At 40.8% G+C, this 20,926-nt stretch overlaps 1 protein-coding gene, 1 long non-coding RNA gene and 1 pseudogene across 3 annotated transcripts in view; 1 reads left to right on the top strand and 2 right to left on the bottom strand.

Annotated features, from left to right (window-relative positions):
- Nucleotides 1-6,638: 6,638 nt before the first annotated feature.
- Nucleotides 6,639-19,325, bottom strand: TMX1 (thioredoxin related transmembrane protein 1). 2 transcript variants are annotated; one of them, XM_057723842.1, is made up of 9 exons: nucleotides 19,047-19,325; nucleotides 16,239-16,354; nucleotides 14,910-14,955; nucleotides 12,943-13,071; nucleotides 11,934-11,975; nucleotides 10,936-10,981; nucleotides 10,736-10,837; nucleotides 10,554-10,620; nucleotides 6,639-9,848 (listed from the first exon to the last, which is right to left on the bottom strand). In XM_057723842.1, the coding sequence occupies exons 1-9, from the start codon at nucleotides 19,196-19,198 to the stop codon at nucleotides 9,670-9,672; spliced, it is 879 nt and encodes a 292-aa protein (XP_057579825.1). In that variant the 5' UTR covers nucleotides 19,199-19,325; the 3' UTR covers nucleotides 6,639-9,669. The 2 variants fall into 2 exon arrangements, with proteins under 2 accessions (XP_057579825.1, XP_057579826.1); XM_057723843.1 differs by lacking the exon at nucleotides 11,934-11,975.
- Nucleotides 16,014-16,120, bottom strand: LOC130847221 (small nucleolar RNA SNORA70; annotated as a pseudogene).
- Nucleotides 18,667-20,926, top strand: part of LOC130845954 (uncharacterized) — a 30,867-nt gene continuing 28,607 nt past the window's right edge. Inside the window, exon 1 of the long non-coding RNA XR_009051487.1 lies at nucleotides 18,667-18,823. This is a non-coding gene — a long non-coding RNA (uncharacterized LOC130845954). The remainder of the gene's footprint in view (nucleotides 18,824-20,926) is intronic.

The raw sequence follows: 20,926 nt of genomic DNA, 5'->3' as shown, positions 1-20,926 counted from the left end.
AGGGGTGGGGGGTCAGCTGGTCAGTGGAGAAGTCAGAACACCCACATTTATCTGTTAAGGTTGCCATTTTACCCTGGCACAGTTTGTGACACCCCAAAACAATTACAATAGTAACATCAAAGATCACTGATCGCTACAACAAATATAATAATGAAAAGGTTTGAAACATTGCAAGAATTACCAAAATGTGACACAGACACAAAGTGAGCAAATGCTGTGGGAAAAATGGTGCCAATGTACCTGCTCAATGCAGGGCTGCCACAAATCTTCAATTTGTAAAAAATATAGTATCTGCAAAGACCAATAAAGCAAAACACAATAAAACAAGGTACACATGTATCCATATTGCCCTCAATTTCTAGGAAAAGTAGAAAGAACAAATGGAATTCTGAAACTCAATTTAGCAAAGCTCTCAGTCTCTCAAAGTTCTATGGTCTGAGGTATTCTCATTGGCTTTAACGAATCCTCTGGGGTTCATCAAGTCATGGCTTATAATTCAGTAACAGGCCTGTCCAGACGTCTAGGAATATTACATCTGATTCTGGACTCCACACACTACCAGCAAGTAGACATGACCAAATATTGCAAGGAGCTCATGCAATACACTCAGCCTTATCATCAACAGGTATGAGCAGCCTTTCCTCAAAATCCTCCTAAACCTTGCACAACCTAAAATCAAAGATTTAGTCTTCGAGAATAGACAGTTTATTCATGAACTGGTTAAAGCATACAACCAAACTGTTAGGATTGTACACATTTTCCTTTGGGAGCAGTGCCCAGCTTTCCTTGGTTCCATTTCCTTGTAATAAAATCAGGTGATTTTCTGGGTAACTGATAATTGTTTTATTAGGTGACTTTTTGGACAGCAAACACAAGGACAGTCAGAAATCTAAAATCCACTATCATCATAGATCTAGATTATGATCATCTAGGACAAAAGACTCTTGTCTCCATCAAAACTCATACTTGGGAACTTCTGCGGGAGCTACCTTTCACAAATACAGAGCTTGGGAGAGAACTAGAGAACAGATGGTGCATATTTGGAAGCGTCTCACTTTATCCAATCTTATAGGTAAAACACCTTATTTCTCTTTTTCACTTTAGATCTGCCTAAATAATCGTCTTGACACTTCATCACCTGGAGCCAGACTACTGTTTATAAGTGGCCCCCAAACCATAAAAAACTATTTGACAACCCATAGGAGTATTTTGACCAAAACCAGATGACTGAGTGGCCACCAATGACTAGATTTGTAACACGAAACTGAATTTGTAACACAATTACATCTTAAACACCAAAGCCTATTTATTGGCTACTACCTGCAAAATGGACAGGGGGTTGTTACCTTAGTAAACGGATAACTGCCCTCAGGATAGTCTGACATCATCCAGGGTTCATTTTGATTCATTAACTTCCCACTTAGAAAGAGATTACATCTGTAGATAACGTAACAAAAAGAGAAAAACTGGGCCTTGATTGGAGAACTGAAACCCTAACCACTTCTAGGGAATTCTGGATTGCTTTCTTTTCTCTTCTATACTGTTTACCTCACCTTTAAGAGGCCTAGCAGTAGGGAGACATCTTACATGTTATGGTTCAGAGAAAAGCAGACATAGGAGAGCTAGACAAAGCCATCAAGGTTACAAAGTTCCACCAAGGAACTCCTCATCCAAGAGGTTCAGGAAATTGAATGGAATAAGACCCCATTAGATATAATATTGGTGTCTTGAGGAGTATGTGCTGTTTGGGGCAGATAGCGGGAAGCCCTGAGCTTATGTCCTTGCAAACCTCACTGGCATCTTTATTACTACTAAAGACATCTGGTAAGCTAACAAAATTACCAAATTGGGTAATTTGGCTAATAATCCCATACTAGGTACTACAGGCTTATACACTGGAAATGAAATCTGTTCTTCCGGCTTAATTTGGACACTCTCGGCTCATGCGTCAGAACTCTACAAACTCTGCTCATTACCCTTCCCCTGGTATTTGTTATACAGGGGCTCGGAGGGGTGACTACAAGTTTTATAGCCACCATAAAACTGTCATCCCACCACATGATCCAGCAAAAGGACAGAAAAATCTAACACTTACGGATATTGAAACAACCGTCTGGGAAAGCTGATATATAATCACGATGCCACAAATAGCAGTGAAGCGCTGCAGTTAAGGTCACGCGATCCCATCCCCAGTTGTGAATCCGTCAGCTCACGCCAAAGAATGGCAATAAGAGGGCCACACTGAGAACTGGAATCACCTGCACCCACACAGCTTACTATTATTATTCTACTGGCCTCATTCACTTGGCATCAACATTCTAGGAAACTTGCTCAGGAAGCTAAACTCACAAATAGCTTTATTAAGAATTTCCTCAATGTCATTTAACTGAACACAAGACTACTCAGCTTTCCCTCAGCCAAGTATATACTCCCTTCTCAGAACAATAGATGGCATTGAATGACTGTTTACTTTGCAAGATTCACTTTAAAATCCTGAGTCCCTAATACATCCAGTCATTAATAAGCCCTCAAATCAAAAAACCACCTTAAACCAGATCCTAAAAGAATTCAATAACCTGCCTCTACTCAAGGCACTACTAAGACTGACAGTGTATTGACTGTCCTTACCATATAGAGCAAGCAATAAACTTAGCTTTGGTTTATCAATAGAATGATTTTGGTGTATTTTCAGGAAGCTAGCATTCGACAATAGAGTAGAAAGCTTAAATTATAAGGTACTATACAAAAAGTCCCATACAAGATTAGGCTAGTATGGTATGGGAAAAGTTACTACACTAAAATTCCCCCGAAAGTGTGCTTTAAGAAATACTAATGTCTTGGGGTGTTTAGAGAGTGTTAATTTTATTTATTTATTGGTTGCATTGAGTCTTTGTTGCTGCGCGCCAGCTGTGGCGAGCAGGGGCTACTCTTCGTTGCAGTCTGCAGGCTTTTTATTGCAGTGGCTTCTCCTGTTGTGGAGCACAGGCTCTAGGTGCGTGGGCTTCAGTAGTTGTGGCACTCAGGCTGGTAGTTGTGGCTTGCGGGCTCTGAAGCACAGGCCCAGTAGTTGTGGTGCAAGGGTTTAGTCGCTCCATGGCATGTGGGATCTTCCCAAACCAGGGCTCGAACCTGTGTTCCCTGCATTGGCAGGCGGATTCTTAAGCACTACACCACCAGGGAAGTCCCAAGAGGGTGTTAGTTTTAAAAGGGGTTCTATATTTGAATAAGTCTGGGAAATATTACGTTGAACAAAGGTAAACTGGTCTTGTTGGTACAGGGACTGATGTACCGTACCAGTATCTAGAAGGAACAGTATACACAGGCTTTCCCAAACTCATTTCACCATGAAGATCTTCATGAAACATCTTGTGGGACTAGTTTTCTACAGAAGATAATTTGGGAAACATTTAACTCGATACGAAAAGTCAGCAATCCTGGGTCACGTCTTAATTCCAGCACTGACTAGTGTAAACTCAAGCAGGTCTCTTGGCCTCTAAGAGTTTCAATTTTCTTATCTGTAAAATAATAATAATACCATCTACTCTAAAATCAAGGTTGCTGTGAGAGCCAAATGGAATAAAGCTTGTGAAAGCCCTCTGTAAACTCTAAAGCAATGCACACAAGTGTTTTCTTTGTTTTTTATTTATTTATTTAATTGGCTGCATTGGGTCTTTGTTGCTGCACAGGCTTTCTCTAGTTGCTGCGAGTGGGGGTTACTCTCCATTGTGGTGCACGGGCTTCTCATTGTAGTGGCTTCTCTTGTTGTGGAGCACGGGCTCTAGGCACGTGGGCTTCAACAGCTGCAGAACACAGGCTCAACAGTTGTGGCTCACAGGCTTAGTTGCTCCATAGCATGTGGAATCTTCCCAGAGCAGGGCTCAAACCCATGTCCCCTGCATTGGCAGGCGGATTCTTAACCACTGTGCCACCTAGGAAGTCCAAGTGTTTTTAACACTACCTCATACTAAAGATAAGGTAAATCCATGGCGATCATGAAAACAGAGCATGGAAAATACTGTAATAAAATCTGTATTGTGCAAAGTCAGATAACTGGCACCATCGGAGCTTCCTCTGGTGGTCTACTTCAAGGTCACCAGTAAGCATCGCAGAATGAATACATTCAGCAAACATTAAGCTGTCATAGTGCCAAGACACGAATGTGATCCACATGAACTTAACCTGGGCACTTCTGTTACTATAAGTTTTATAATGATGCTTCAACTAAAAAAAAAAAAAAAGCTACAGAACCTCAGTGCACCCAACTGGCCTGTCTTTCTGTTCCTTGGTACCAAGCATCAGATTCAACCTGATCTCCCTATATGAAGAGGCACAAATGTTACTGATGCAACTAAAATTGAGAGATAATCATTCACCTTGATGATTCTGTCTTTCCAACACAGACACACAGAGAAACAAAACTACAGGCCTAAGTGGTACAGTAATAGTCACCTGACAGATCTATAAACCAACAGCCCTCATGATCAAAGACTTGGGTTCTATTTAACAAGTTTTAAGTTCGCAGTGGTATAACATGGCGTGGCTTCCCAAAAAATCCCCACTCAGAGCAAACTTCATGAAAGTAGGAAGAAATTGATTGATGTGAGGAGACCTGAATCTTTACTTCCTACTGCCTTTTACAAGCTGTCACTTTACTTATCTCAGACTAGATGAGTGGTTCCCAGACTTCAAAATTTTGTGGTCTAGTAAAATTCTCCAAATTTAGAATATTCACAAGAGATTGTCAACTCTGAACTTTAAGGTTATCAACTTATCAACTTTAAGGTTATCAACTCTGAAAGTTATCAAGCAGTTTGGCTTCTCCAGCAATGATGTCAAAGCATCCACTGACAAGGAGGTCAAAAATCATATTAAAAAAAATAATCACACTCTTTACAGGTTTGCAAAAAACACTTCAAAAATAGTTCAAATTACAATGCAAGTTATATAGTCTATTAATTCAACTGGAATCCCCTTTCATAAACATTAGATTAAGAAACATTCCATATTGAGCTGCTTGCACATGCTAAGTTGTAACTGGCATTTTCACATACATTATCTCATTTAATCCTGACAATCAACAAGAAATAAACTAAAAAAACCCCCACATATTTCAGAGGACACAAACATAACTCAGCCTTTACTTCCTCCTTCTCAAAGGGGACAAAATGGCAAAGTAATTCTTTCTTACCACCTTCAAATTTACATTGCTCCCATCCTCAGTAGAAGACTCAAGTTACTGTCAAAAATGACACGTAAGAATCTGCTTACGAAACACAAAATCCAAATAAAATAGGATTTAGACTTGCCCCTAGTAAGTGAGGATGGAGTCAGCTTCCTCTGAAGCACAGGGGTGCAAAAAAATGGAGAACTTAAAACCTGGATTCTGGTGTGAAGGATGACATCAGCGTCTACCATGAGTAAAGGCAGGAGAGTCTTTTTCTTTCCCTGCTCCCCCATCTCAGCAGACTGAGGACTCAAGTTAGTTCCTAGTGACACACACAGCTTACTGTCAACATTAACAGCTTTACTCTTTGACTGTCTTCCTTCACATGGCATTAATATTCTAGGAAACTTGCCCAGGAAGCTAAAGTTACTTCCCCAAAACCACTTATTCAAACACTAGACTATTCAACTTACCCTCATTTCATAAATATGAAAATCAATGTCCAGAGAGAGGTGGCAGTTACATTCCTGGTCAGGGGTGGAGACAAGATTTCAAAGTAACAATAAGTTTCAAGCCTCAGAGAGGTGATGAGCAGGTTTTCGAGACAACAGAGGAGAGCAATGCTCATCTTATTGAAGGCAGAGAACCTCAGGAATCACTTCACTCATAAATCAAGGCCTAGATGTATTGTGGTTGCTCAGTGTCAGTTAATTGGTATAATAAAAGCAAGAGAAGAAATATTACAAGATAGCATGTGATTTAACTGCCAGAGAATGGGAAAAACCCACAAAATAGTTTATTTATGGAATAAATGACTGTGGGCCAGAAAGGACTCACAGGACTTGAGCTGACTCTTGAACCAACAGATGGAATGAGGCAGGCTCACAGAACAACAGTTCATTTGGTGAAGTAGTTTCAGGAACACTAGTTGGGTTGGGGCAGGAGAGAGAGTTAAGAACACCTAAAATCTTCAACCCAGTGTGGAAACAGAAAGACTAAAGTTTAGAAAATGTTTCTTAGGAATGTCTTGGTAGCAATATGTCGAAACTTCTTAAGTACTTACTTGAGTTGATACATTCTAATCCAGGAGCAACCTTATTTCTACTACACGCTTTATTAAAGCACCGAAGCTTAGAAAGTTAAAAAAAATAATAATTACTTAAGTTATTCTTCCAAGTATCAATATATTTCCAATGAATTTATAACATGATTCTCAATTATGCTTAGGTTTAAAACAAGTTTCAGATAAATCAAACCTCTATTTGCTCAACTGACTTATATTTTCACTTCAGGATACAACCAGGCTGAGTTGTGATGCTACAACGAAAGCAGGCTTATAAGCAACGTCACACATTGCCAAAGGGGTAGAAGGGACAGAAGGGACAGCTGATTTCATTAACAGCCACAATACAGTACCGATATTATCACCATTTGTAATGAATGAATCAAAATAAAAAATCATTAAACAAGAAGGAACATTTTAGATGTTTAGTTCAAGTATGCAACTGAGTCTTACTACTTACGGATTATCCAAGTTCCAATTTAAATTTATATTTTTCTAATTTCAATGGCTTTAAATAAAACAGGTGCAAAAGTTGCTGGACATACAATACCAACCTATCTAAATCTGCAAGCAGATTTACAGTTTACTTTTAGCATTATACGATTATACTCAGTATGATCACTCATTTAAATGCCAACCCCAAACAATTATGATTAATAAAAGACCCACATCAAAAGTAATCTGTCAATCATACCTCAATAAAGCTGCGGGAAAAAATTATTGAAAGAATTCTAACAAACTATCGCAATGAATCAGAATGTCCTAGGTAACTTTAAATGAGTTAAAATGTTCATTCAAAAACGTTTAATCTCAAGCCCAGTACTATGCCTTTTTTATGTGCTGGGCTCAATAAGAACAACTGACTAGAGAGAAAATTGCTTTCAAAAGCATCATATACTGTAATAAGCTTGATTCTTTGTGCAGTACCCAATAACAGAAGACTGTAGGTACTGAATTCTGGTATTTCTGAACAGTATTTGTTGCGATATTCTGATAGAAGTGAAATTTTTAAAATTTTAAATTTATACTGTAATTTCCTATATAATTGCTAAACTTGCAGTACTCAGGCTGAAAAAAAAGCATGATCTGAAATCTTGTGGATTCAAATTGCACCTGTTTCTGCCATAGCTCTCTGAGCCTGTTCACGGGAATGACATATAATGCTCAGATATCACACTCTGTAGTCAGACAACATGCATTATTACAGGAAAAGAGCACCGCTCCAACACTCAATGAATGAAAAATGTTACCTATGGAATCTTCATTAAAACTTTGTCAGTCTTGCTCAAGTATTCGGGCAGTACGTGGTAGATCACTGCCTGTTCTAGTGGAGTGATCAGCTTTCAGGACTCCAATGGTGCCTGGAGCAGAGGGAGGAGCAGGGTTCTCTAGGATGCTGATACCGCGCCTTATTCCCTCCTAGACGATCTGTAGCTACACTGCCATGTGGAGCCCCTTTAAGCCAATGTAGAAACAAATGGCGTCTGTTAAAGGTAAAATGATCCCAATATAGTTTCTGTGAGCCTCTGGTGTGACAGAAAATTGATTATTCAGATGTCTATAGTGACAATCCTGAAGAAATACAAGATCATCCCTTTTCTGAAATAACAAGTCTCTACGTGTTCATCCTACTTGTTATTTTCTGTATATACTGTACATTTTAATCACTCAAAAACTTAATATATTATATGCATACCACATGACTAGAAAAACAGGACAATTAATGAGCAGCATTTCTCTATCATCTCAAGTAACAGAAAAAGATGTGTATGACTCTGGCCTTTTGATTACACATATCAAGTACATACACCGTGACACAACTACTCACTTGCACATTGTTAAATACAAACTAAGCATAGTTGAATATGCAACTAGAAATCACACGTCTTTAGCTTCAGCGAAGTGCTTAGAAAAGTTTATTTTGTGCTTATTTTTCTAAAGCATCACAAAATTATTACACATCCAAAGTCTTCAATGGTAGAATATTTAATATTCTAAAGGAGAGGCCTTTAAAGAAAACTACTGTACATTACGATACTGCAAGTCTAATGGATTCACACAGTAGCAGGACCTAGACGAAAGGGGACATTACAGAAATTGTCTCTTACCATATGGAGAGGTGATCCATTCTGAATGTTTATGGTTTCTCCCCTTCTTGCAGCTAATACAGTTCTCAACTGCCATCCCACATGTCCGCCCACTCCCTCTTCTGCTGTAAAGTGAAAACTAAGTCTTCAAGGAGTAAAAATATATTAAATGTCCCATCTTGCTGATACCTATTTGTGAAATACCACACAACAGAAAGTACAGTAGAATAGTTTGTCTTTTCAAAAACATGACTTTTATGAGTTTAAAACATCAAGCATACACTGACATTGTAAAATCAATGAAGAACTTTCTGTATGAGGACAAATATACACTGAAAACATACACTATAAGATGCTTTTTCCTGAGTATAATGCTAACTTTATATCAAATCAAGCTTCTGTGAATTTTCAAAATGTAAAATACCAAGGCTTTTCCACAAAATCAAATAAAAGTCAGGAATGTTCACCTTCACATCCCCAAAAAAAAGTTCAAGTAGAGGTTCAACAAGAATGATGTAAAATCTGAAACAAGTAGCCAAGATTTTAAATTATCAGTAGATGGCTCTTCACTTTTAAAGATTCCTCAGTAAACTTCAGTTTGAAAAAATTTATTAAAACACGAAAAACATTTCCAAGAAATTATCCAATTTAGAAAATGAAAAATGTAACCCATGGTAAGAAAAATACAAATCATACACTGAACAGAGAACTAAAAAGGCAACCAATCTTTATAGGAATCAAGACTACACCATGGGCTTATAAAAACTTCCTAAACATATCCCGTAATATCATATGTAGAAAACTATAACTAAAGTAAGGTAGTTTTTATTAGTTGCATAATCTAAAAATATGACTAAATTTTTGGACTTTATCTCTAAATAAAAGGACCTCAGAGTTGTCACTGAAATACACATTTCTTGAGACAATGGGCAAAGTTCCCATTTATGGGAAATATGTTATTTTTTTCACACAGTGAAACTGAGAAAAATTATATCAAATGAGAAATCTTTTTCTCTAAAGTAATCTCCTTAAATACCTCAATAATGCAATACTTGGGAAATGTAACTTTTCAACTCAGACTTGAAAAGGTTATTATGAAACAAACATACAGAAATCTTATTGCTTGGCACCAGATTTTTCAAAAAGTAAAGAATTGTTGGAACCACCATACTGTTCTCAAATCCTATTTTTTCACATAGTGCTACTTTTATTTTCTGAAGGCAGACTGCTCAACCTAATGACAATCTAGACTGAACCCTGCAATGTACAAACAAGTCACAGTTCACTTCAAACCAAAAGAAATGATCAATCTTCTGTTTTTGTCAAAATCATATGAAAATATTTGTAAAAATTAACTAGAATTTATCTGTGGCCAACGAAGGCCCCACAGAACGCTGTCTTAGGGCATTCTGTGCAAAGTCTTTGTTTGTTCCTTCTTTGCTTTCAGATTCCCCTTCTGAAACATCTTCTTCATCAGCCTCTTGTTCTTCCTCCACTTTTTTCAAAGGTTGAGAAGATTCTGGTAATGATTTTTCTTGAAGATAAAAACCAGAAATTTTTTTTTGTTGAAGTATTAGAGTTGTGTTACAATCAAGACATAATTGATATGCCCATAAAAATGGCTTTGGCATTTATCAGTCACGTTTTTATTTCCAAAAGGCAAAAGCTATCTTTAAGAACAAGTGATACTGTAAAAATAACTGGTTTGGAACATCCATTTTACTTACCAAATTCATTCTTATTACCCACCTATTCATAAATTGAACTGAAATTAATGAACCAGAATTAATGCTGTGAACATGGATGTTGTAAGAAAATAGACAGCATTAAATATAACTATGTTACACTAATTTCCTATTAAATCTTCTAGCGAATAAGTATACTAAGACAAACTTCAATACCACCCCTATTTCAACTTTTTTTGACCCAAGTATATTCAAATGGATCCATGAATACCATGGAATTTTCAAACGAAGTGACATCAGATCAATGGTTATCAAATATCTGTAAGTTACAGGCAGTGTTAAAATTCTCCACACTATAAAAACCAAAAAAGTCACTATGTTCCTAAATCCACTGGGCTGTCCTTCTTACATGAAATATATATCCCTCTTCCCCACCACCCCGTATTCAGAAACCTAAGTTAGAAAGGCAACCTACTATATGTGTGTGATTGTGTTTATTACAGAAATGAGTGGGATTATAGTGGATAAAAATGAACGTTTGAAAATATACTTACTGGAAGGGTATGGCTGTGGTCTGCGCCTTTTTGAAGGACAAAGGCAATCTGCCACAAATATCATGCACTGCAAAAATAAACATAAGAAATATGAATGTGCAATATAAAGCTAATGCAACTATATCAAATTACAAAATTCTAAAATATTTTTCTTCCTAGTACTCTGAAAATGAAGTACTTACAAGTCCTAATAATAGTCCTGAAAGCAGAGTTGCTAAAGCAAACACTGTATATGATCCCCAAACCGGTAATCCAAGGTCTTCGATAAAATAGTTATGGCAGGTCTAAAATCAAAAGAAAAAAATAAACTAAAAACATGGTCATTTCTTAAAAAGTGACAGTGTCGAAATGTTTAAAATAGAAATAAAATTTTAGCCCATACCCTGATCCACATAGACAGCTGAAAGAGTGCTGACATAGTACTCATCCTAAAATAAAGAGATGAGTGAAAACTGAATCAGATACACAGCTTCAAAGTAGAATACATGCATGTTATCTGTATCTTCCATTTTTTACTCTATAAATTCCCCAACACAACAGATTTTATTGCTGATGTTACTCAAGATTAGCAATACATCAGTGATTTCAAGCCTATAAGAAGGCTTGTTAATGAAAAGTTTCCGAATTTTTGCCTCTATGGGATGTCCTCATAAACAAAACACTTGATCATTTTTTTTCCTTTTCTCCTCTTATTTTGACTTTAACCTTTCACTTTTTATCTGATGATTTCTCCAATATACTCTTAGTACAGGTTACAAGCTCTATGGAGCCAGCGGGTCTGAAGGTGGGCACACTGTAAGCAAATGGCAACCCTTATTCACCCTTAAAATCCTCCAAAGAACATGTAGAGAAGGAAGCCTGAAGGAAGCCTGGGAACACTTTGTGAGTTGATCCTTCCCACCTAAGAATTACCCTCCTTTCGTATTAATGTTAAATAAAACTTACAATAGCATTAGTGTGATATAGTTTAATGATACACAAAACAATCATATAAAAAATAAAAGCTAAGTCACCATGTAAGTAAAAGTAACTATTTTCACATCCTTAAACCCAAGTAGTTTTGCTGGGCAGTTAGAAAAAAGGCAAGCTCCACATATTAGGTTTGTGGGTTCTCTCTAGCAGAGTGACACCAGCAACACGTACTAATCTACACACAAGCCAGAGCTCCTGTACACAGCACAGCCTCAACCAGCCACCGACTGCGGGACGGGCAACCCAGCCAAGCTGACCCTGGCAGCACCCTTTATTCAGTCTACCAATAAAAAAGGTATGGACCACTGCCCTCAGGAGTCATCAGAGACTTACAAGTAACCCCCACTTCCTCTACTGGAGAGCTTAAGAATCATTTATGACATAAGATTTCAAACAGAAATCAGTTACCTTTTCAGTCCAACCCAGAGAGGTACTTTACACATGTTGCTTCTGTTGTTTAAAACACAAAATGGGAATAGGAACAAGGAACCGAAACAGAAATCACTATGTAGCCTCACTGTAGTCGGTGCTGATTAGAGTCTATCAGGAATACTAGGTGCCTTACCTGGGCTGGACATGGCGGTTCACTGGTGGAATTCTAACAGTTCAATTCAGAGGTGTAAGGAAAACGTCCTAAAGATAAACTTCTACTTCAAAATACTGCTTAGGGATGACCTTTCCCCCACTCCCAGAATTCAGAGCATTATTCCTTTTACACTCGTGTCCCCAACTCTCCATGCGCCAAAGGCAAGTGTGGTCCAGGCTCAGCCACACCAGAATGAGTCCACGGTGGCCTCGGCAAAACTCAGCGTTCCCAGAGGTCTCTCAAATGACCTGTGAAGCCTTGCTCCCCGAGAAAGTATCAGAAACCATGCTGGCTATGCCAATCCTACTGCTCCACAGCGAGCTGCTATGGAGAAACGTACCCTCTACCTACACACAAAGCTCAGTGGTGAGTCATGCCATCAGGGTCACTACTCACTCACACTGGGTATACAGAACGTGAGGACACAGGTGGCATAACGCAATCACAGTAAACCCAGAAGCGAGAGCTAAAGGCAGCATGAGGAGGCACACAGCTGAGGCGTCTCACTCAAATATTAGCTCAGATGACAGTCTCACCCACGACACCACTCACACTTTTAGGGTTTTGATGATACAAGTGACCATACTTAGAGCTAAAATATTCCTAAAAAGACTTTCAGCTTAATTCTATAGAATGCATCCTTCTACCTTAAAAAGGATCACAGTATCTGTTAGACCTAGAAGATAAAGTCAAACTAAAAATATCACATAGTAAATCTGAACATATCTGAGGAGTCCCTGAATTAAAACTAAGTATAAATGCTTTATTTACATGAAATATATGTTCCAGTTAATTCTGAAATAAATAAGGAAAACAACTTCGCACACTTACAAAATAGAACCTGGACCAAACCATGATGAAACGGGTTCAATACTTTTCCACTCTTTTTCACTTATAAAGTTTATGAAGTCCTTCTTAGTCCTTGCGCCCTGATAGCGCCTGAATTCACCATCTTTACAACTAAAAAAGATCAGAAGTAAATATTTATCAGCACCAAATAAATAAACTTTGTTTTGCTATTTCTATAACTCCATTTTACAATCAATCCTAACATTCAAAATCATCAGCAGTGCACAAGTAGCAAATTACACTAATTACCTACCCTTGACATCTTAGCCCAAATTTAACTAAACATTGAGGTTATATTTTTAAACAATCATAAGCCTTAAGACTCTTATTGTTACTCTTCTAAATAATAAAACTATTAAACACAGGAAGTAGTTATATGTCAAATATATCTCAATAAAAAACTGGGGAGAAAAAGAAATGCAGTACATAGATATATCTCAGAAAATTACTTTTAAGCCACAATACACACATTAAAGAGATGATTTCATGAAAAAATAGAATCATGTCTGACAATTACTGATTAGCTATTGTTAAACTACAGGTTAAAAATGTGAGGCATTTTTCTGGTGTTTTCAATCATAATTACATGTCAGCCACCATGCTTTAAGTCGCTGGAGGCATCTGGTACAGCAATTCTATTTTACAGTCGGCTTTGTGTTCTTCCTGACACCCACCTCCTCCTTCCCATTCCCAATGTACGGAACTCTGTCACAGGATCATTAAGTGCTCTCCCTGTTCACACATCTTCACCATTTCCAAACTATCTTAAATAATATGGCCAGTCCAACTCTACTTAATTAACACTTCTATTTTTATCTCTTAAGTGTAAAAACTTTCCATAGCGCCCCACTACCTACAGTAAGATTAGAGGATCCTTTATCCATCCAGAGCCAAAGACCACAAGGAAGCCCCCACTCAAAAAACCAAAGTATTGTGGAGAAAATGTCCTGTTGCTGAAGGATAGGCAGGATTTCAACAGGCAGAAATTAAGGGAGTGGTCATGATAAACAATGTGACTAAAAGAAAAGGGCAGGAAATTCCAGAAAATTTCAGAGGATGTTGAGAAAAGGGGGAGACTGACTAGCCAGGTAAGGGGCATGTGGAGAAAAGGACTGAGTAAAAAGGGAGAGACGCACTTACAGAGAACAGACATTTAAACATATACAAAGGGAATACAGGCAAATAAAAAGGTATAGGAAAACAGATACAAACATGAAAAAAGACAAGGAAAACTGAGATACATATAGAACTGCCAACTTCTTGTTTTTGTAACTGTAAGTGAAGGAACGAAATGCCTCCTGGCATTCAACCCACTAGCTAGATGAACATTAAGGTTCAGGGCAGATACAGAGATTTAAGATTTCTTACGGCCAGTTTAGAAGATAAAGAGAAACAAAAACCCCTGACGTGGATGACTACACACTCTTGCTTATTCTGTCCTAACGAGCACTTCACCTTCCACTGTTCCCGAGGCTGAGCTACAGCACTTTCTTAGCTACTGTTTGAACATACCAGGCTCCTATTTATGACTGTTTATGAGACTGTCCTCAGGATGGAATGCTTACTCTGCATTCTTAAAAATTCTACCTCCAAGGTTGAGTTTAAACCCCATGTTCTCCAGGAACCAGTACAGTGAAGTGATTTTTTTTCCCTTATCAAATTTCCTACACTACTTGCCACAACTCTGGGCTCATAATCGCTTGCTATGCTGAATAGTATCACACCATTTCTTGTGCACATCATCTTCTAAAACAATCACAAATCTCTGAGATCACAGATTGTTTCACACATCATTCATCTATCCAAAGGCACCTAGGAGAGCACTAAGCAAAATAAACCTTCTAATCAACTTACTATGATGCTTTTTAAACATGATCCAGGCTAGAGGCCCACTATTTTGATTACACTATGATGCATCCTTCATAACTACAGAATCTTCAGATACTTACTGATAAATAGTAGGAAGAGCAGTTATGACAAACCGTCCACTTAGTCCTACAAATGAGAAAGAAAGATTAGAAATAAACACAAGAAAGAACACACAGCAGGTTTCATACAGGCCAATCACTTACTACTTAAAAGTTGACTGAATTATTTAAATGCTAATAGGCAAAGAATATGAAATTATACCTAAAAATAGTTGAGTTTTGTAATATAAACAATGAAAGAAATTCCAATGACATGCTAAAAGCAATTTACACATTATCTCAATTTAAAAGTACATAAAATCTGAACATTGAAGACATTTGTAAATATATATACACGTACAAACATTTGGTCAGTTATACTACTATAAGATTACTAGCAATGAGTCATGGGACGGCACAATATAACTGTCGTCTTAGGTCTAAAATCAAATGAAACTGCATTTGATAAACAAAAAAGAAACAGTTTCTAAGGTATTGTTAAAAATGGAAAATATTATGAATCTTTCAAAAGCTGGGCAATAACAATATCAGCTAACATTATTAACTGTGTTAAACACTAAAATAACCACAGACCAATCTATGCCTCAGTTTTCTGATCTGTAAAATGGGAATATTATCTATCCCACAACGTTGTGTAAGGACTACATAATAAATGCAGAACACTTGGAGCAGTACCTGTAATAGTAAGTACCTACCAAACAGTAGCTATTATTACCATTTGGGATAGAGGCAGAGTCAGGAATCCAGATTTATTGTGACCAAGAACAGGTAAGAAGAAGCGTCTCTAAGGGAAGGGCCTGACACCTGTCCAGGGGGCCAAGTCAGGAGCCCACAACCATGTAATTAAGAGCCCATGTCCTCAAATCATAGTTAACAGATTAAATTTGGAACCCAACTACAGAGATTTAGATGACTTGTCAGGGAATGTGACCTTGACTCTACAAAGAACCTCAATCACATGCTCCTTATTCTGAAGCTTGGTACAAATGCTGGGTTGACCAATGTCCACCGGAGCCACAATGTTCAACGGCTTCTCACAGACGCCTTACTTACTAGTCTGGGGCCTTGGATGCAAAGCAAAAAAGATCAGAGGCAGTATGGGGAGGGGGGGGGGAAGCAGGGAAGATGTGTCTCCAAGGTCCCTTAGAGCAATACAGAAAAAAATCAAGCTTTTCGTAGGCACTTCACACCGAGCCCCCATCAGGGAGGTAAGTCAGCTTAACCAGCCGAAGACAGTTCTGTTTTTAAAACCCAGTGAAAGGTAGAGTTAAGACCATGTAATATGGAAAACAGCATCAACAGATCACCCCAATATGCAAAGAAACAAAACTGACCATAGACTTACAGTACCTGGCTGCTCTGTGACATCTACTTTTGCAACATTAACCTCAAGATCTTCTCCCCATTCGGCAAAACTTTCCCATTCTGGCTGAAGATTCTGACAAGCAGGACACCATGGAGCGTAACTAAGAAATATAATTTAAGAAAAAGTTAAACACTCTAATATGATCATATTGGGATAAAAATTCTAAAATGTGTAACGTGAAGAATATTTTATACTAAAAACAAGATAGCAAAGTGGTTCATTTTGTGAAGATGCAAAGGTTCTAAGTGTGAGTCTAACACTCTGGAAACCAAGAACTATGAACTGTTAATGCTAATCACCGAAAAGCAATTCTGAGAGTAAGCTCTTAAGATACAAGGGCTTTTTCAAGTGCAAAACAGCTCTTTAAAAACCTCTGGATTTCTCTTATTTTAATGAGTCCAGAAAGCTCAAAGCCAAACTTGGAGTTCACCAGTTTTAATAACTGTATGTGCAGGAGCCACAAATGCAAGGTGCTAGCATGAAAAGAGGAAGCACCCAGGGTGTGGTGAATAGGAAACACACCACATCTTAAGGAGGGAAACACTAATCAGCTAGACTGGCCCTGAGGACAGCTGGCCCAGGGTGGCAGGCTATTCTAATTTAAGAGGAGCTGAAAATCTGCATTTTTATGTAAAAATGTTACCTCAAAACTTAACAAAGACCCAAACACTAGGCAGGCCAAATGAAACGCTTTGGCCAGACCTAGGTCAAGCTCAGGTTTAGAAATCTGTAGCCAAGCATGTTAGCATTTTAATTACTCTTCTGGTATTCAGTCTTTAAAGGCCCTGAATCTTTCCTGGGATTTTATTTTTCCCATTTTATTATATATTATCTCATAATTTACCTCAGGTTTTTTTTTTAATGGAACCAGGAAGAATAAATCCTGTATCTGTTAAACACAAGAGTACAGTTTCTGTACTTCATTCTGTTTTCTTATTTTATGAAAATAAAATTCCTAAAAGTAATAGGCATTGTGGAACAAGGCTAGTACCATACACAAAAGCCAAAGTCTGTAACAATAAATTGAGTTTACAATGAAAATATCTCTGTAACATAACTCCTGATCCGGACAGGTTTAACGGTAACTAACTTGTAATAAGAGCAGACTATCATTAGAAATACTAGATCCTTTTTCCAAGTTCCTTTCGTTTCTTAGGTGCTTTTTAAGGACTTCATATTCAGTAGGCTAGGGGGAAAAAAGACTATGGTATACTCTTAATTTCATACAGGTCCTCTAATGCAAATCCTCAAATACTTCACTTCTGACTCCTATATGATTAATTTGATCAGATGAGTTAATAAAAATCTCCTTGAGTAATACGTGACTGAATTTGCATATAAGTTCATAATTACAATTGCTTAACACATTATTTACGAAACTGTGACTATTTTATGGGCACAATCTAAAACAAGTTACCGAGAACAACGGAAACCAAATACTGTCCCTGGTTATATTTCCTCTCCCTTGCATCTTCAACGGTGCCTGAAAATTCATTTCACTGAGTTACAAATTATATGCATACTATGTACACATTTCCCCATCTCATCTTCCATATACATGATCTATGCCTTGTGTGACTTTATGACTCAAGAGTTACTGATGCGGCCTTCTGGGTTCTGCTTTGGGGATGTCCACCTCCACCTTCCTCCTTAACTGGCAACCCAACCATACAGGAAAACACCCCCCTGAACCCTGTTAAGGAAGGCAGTTATTCTAACAACATCTGCATGTCTACTCTGTGTTAGTTTCTGGAGACAGAAAGATAGCCACTGTGGCAATATCCGGACATGTTAATTAAAGCTTTTACATATGTCTCTCATTTGTAAAACGTGTGAAATAACACCTATCTTACAGAATGTGTAAAGAATTAAATATGGTAATGTATGTAAAGTGCTTAAAAGGGTTTAGAACACAGTTAACATTCAATAACGGTGTTTTTTTTACGAATGGCATTAGTACCACTAACGATGCTGCCCCTCCGCCCCATCACCATCACCACCACCAGTTCAGCGACTAAAGCAAAGGCAGATAGTTTATTATCTACCAGAGCAGAGGGGACAGTATCGTAACGGAATCACCACAGACAGAGGATCGTATTCGAGCAACAAGTGACGACCGGACACGTTCAAGAGTTTAGAACCACACTCACAGTCATTTTTTTAACGCAATACCACTTAGAGAGACATCAGAGTAACAACCTACTCAGTACTGTGCAGAAACACACACCCGAAGGGAAAACGAAATGTGGGCAAAGGAAAAAAACAAAACAAAAATAAAAGATGATAAAGGGAACGAAGATGTTCAAACAAGTCAATCTGAATTTACGCGGCACTTACAAATGTGCCTCATCCATAAAAGAACACGTACAATACACTAAAAGGCTCTGCCGTCCTGACACCGTAAGCGGACTACTCTTCCAGGACAACCGGACGGGAGGAGGAGACGTTCGCTCCGCCTCCTCGGGTGCAGAGGCTCGGGAGGCGAGTCTGTGAGACTCGTTCTCAAGGCACCAGCTGCACAGGCACCGGGCGGGCCCAGCGCCCCCGGCCCCGACGCCGCCGAGACGAGGTGAGGCGGCCCCACGGGCGAGCCCGCCTGGCGACGAGGCTCAGAGCGTCTCCCGGGGAGAGCCGAGGCGGCGTGCGGCCCAGGCGGCCCAGGGCCCCGACAGCCGTCGGCCGGGGGCTCGCGGCGGCAGCCGCCGTCCCGGGGAGCCCGGGGCCGGCGCGCGAGGAACGGGACAGAGACCGCGGCCCGCCCAGGGGCCCCGAGCCCGCCGCCCCGCGCTCACAATTCTATCATCCACTCTCCCTCCAGCAGCTCTCGCCAGGTCTCGTCCGTGATGACGCGCACGTCGCTCGGCCGCCCGTGGCTCCAGGCAGCGCCCCACAGCCACAGGAGCAGCACTGCCGCGGGGAGCCCACCGCTCCAGGGGGGCGCCATGTCCGCCGCTCTCCGCCCTCAGCAAGCGCGGCGGCGCGCCCTGCGGCAGCAGACCCTCGCGTCCGCCCGCGCGCGGACCTGCGTATGCGCATGCGCGCGGCGGGGCTCTCGCGAGAGCGCGCGCGCGCCTTGCGGCCCCTCTGGGCGCCGGACGACGCCCGGTCCTAGCGGGTTGGCTGAGCGGAGGCGAGGCGAGCGCGCCGGGTCCCTAGTGCGCATGACACCCTGCGTCGGCCTGGCCGGGGGCCGTGCGGGCGGAAGCGAGGGCAGGGGGCGTGGGCTAGGAGGTGGGGCGGGGCTTCGGAGCCCGAAGCCCGCCGGGTGCCTCCGGGGGTTGGCGCCGAGCGGTTGGCCCCTGTGCTTGCTGAAGGCGGGTGGGGAGCTTGCGCTGGAGCCGTTTCCGGTCAGGTGCCGCCACAGCCTTCTCCCGTGTCCCCTGAACGGTGGTGTAGGAGAGCGCGTGGGTGTCTGTAGGAGTCAGAGTGCGGGTCCGCTCCCGGGGGGCCGCCGGCCGTGAAGGGGCGCGGGAGCGCCCGGCGGGTCGCCTGGGAGCGCTGCGCCTGGGGCCGCGCGGTGTGCAGGAGCGTGCGCCGCTGCGCCCGTGCCGCTCGGGGGCGCTCGCCGCCTCGGCGGTGAGCGGGAGCGGGCTGTGCGGGCGCCTCTGGCCGCGTCCCTGTGCGGTGCAGCAGGCGCGAGCGCAGCGCTGCGGAGCCGCGGCCCGCCTGTGGGCGGTACCTTCCGCAGGACGATACACCGAAGACCGCTGAGCCGCGCGTGTCAGGTTCAGGGCGCTGCGTGCACGTTGGGGTGTGTATCGTCCCTCGGTTTCTTGTACGGCAGTCGTTACAGAGCTGCTGACTCAGACATTCAACATGTGAACAGGACACGTAGGCTTGTAGCAGATATGTGAGGGTTGTTTTTTCCTCAAGCGTTGGTAAATACAAATGCACATCACAGTGTGCGCTGTCTTTAGAACGCATTAGTCAAGTGAAAACAGCTGCCCCTGCACCGCCTCACTTCACATGCTCTCCTGAACTCCATCCAATCGGCTGACGTCCCCACCCTTCGCGGGAGGGCCCTTTCCAGGACACTGGTAATCTGCTTGTTCACATTTTTCTACTTAACTGCCAGCAGCGCTCTGTCACCACACCCTCCTCGAAAGGCGCGGTGTGATGCCTCGTTTGCTTTTTTTTCCCCCTCCTTCCTCACTACCTGCTCCTCCGGAAATTCTTGGCCTGTACTTGACTTCCAGACGTTGGCTTGCCCCAGGATGCTGTACTGGCCCCCTCCTCTTTATATCCACACGCTCCTCCAGATAACCTCAATTCTGGCTTTAAAAGCTATCAATATACCTGTCATTCCAGCCTTGACCTTTCTGGGAATTTCAGACATGAATATTGTTAAAAAACAAAAGTCAACCAAGTAAATGTGAAGATCTAATTGTCTCCATTAGGTGATTCATGAATCAGGCAGCATCCCATCTAGCAACTAGAAGGGCTCTCCTAGAGGTTGTACAAAACGGAAGGCCTTTTTTAGGAATAAGGGTTGTCATGGTCAGAGCTCAGGTTGGAAAAGAATTTGCAGACACAAGGCAGAATACAGGGAAGGCGGGGTTTATTAGAGAGGTCACTGTTTAGAACAGCGGGCCGACTTCCTGGTAGCCAGGGAAAGCCGACCCTGAGCATGGGTTGCTTGCCTGTTTTTATAGCCAGGGAACCTGCAGCTGTC

The sequence above is a fragment of the Hippopotamus amphibius genome, chromosome 2 (genome assembly GCF_030028045.1).
Source record: "Hippopotamus amphibius kiboko isolate mHipAmp2 chromosome 2, mHipAmp2.hap2, whole genome shotgun sequence".
Classification (NCBI taxonomy): Eukaryota; Metazoa; Chordata; class Mammalia; order Artiodactyla; family Hippopotamidae; genus Hippopotamus; species Hippopotamus amphibius.
This window is presented reverse-complemented; position numbering and strand designations above follow the sequence as displayed.

Bases quoted from the DNA above. Each gene is read 5' to 3' on its own strand.
- TMX1 (XM_057723842.1), bottom strand. From the start codon at position 19,198: ATGGCGCCCCCCTGGAGCGGTGGGCTCCCCGCGGCAGTGCTGCTCCTG. The intron at 11,976-12,942 runs GTAAGTGTGCGA...TTTAAACAACAG, and splicing joins TTTGGTCCAGGTTCTATTTT to AAGCAACATGTGTAAAGTAC. The intron at 10,982-11,933 runs GTAACTGATTTC...TCTTTATTTTAG, and splicing joins CTCTGGGTTGGACTGAAAAG to GATGAGTACTATGTCAGCAC.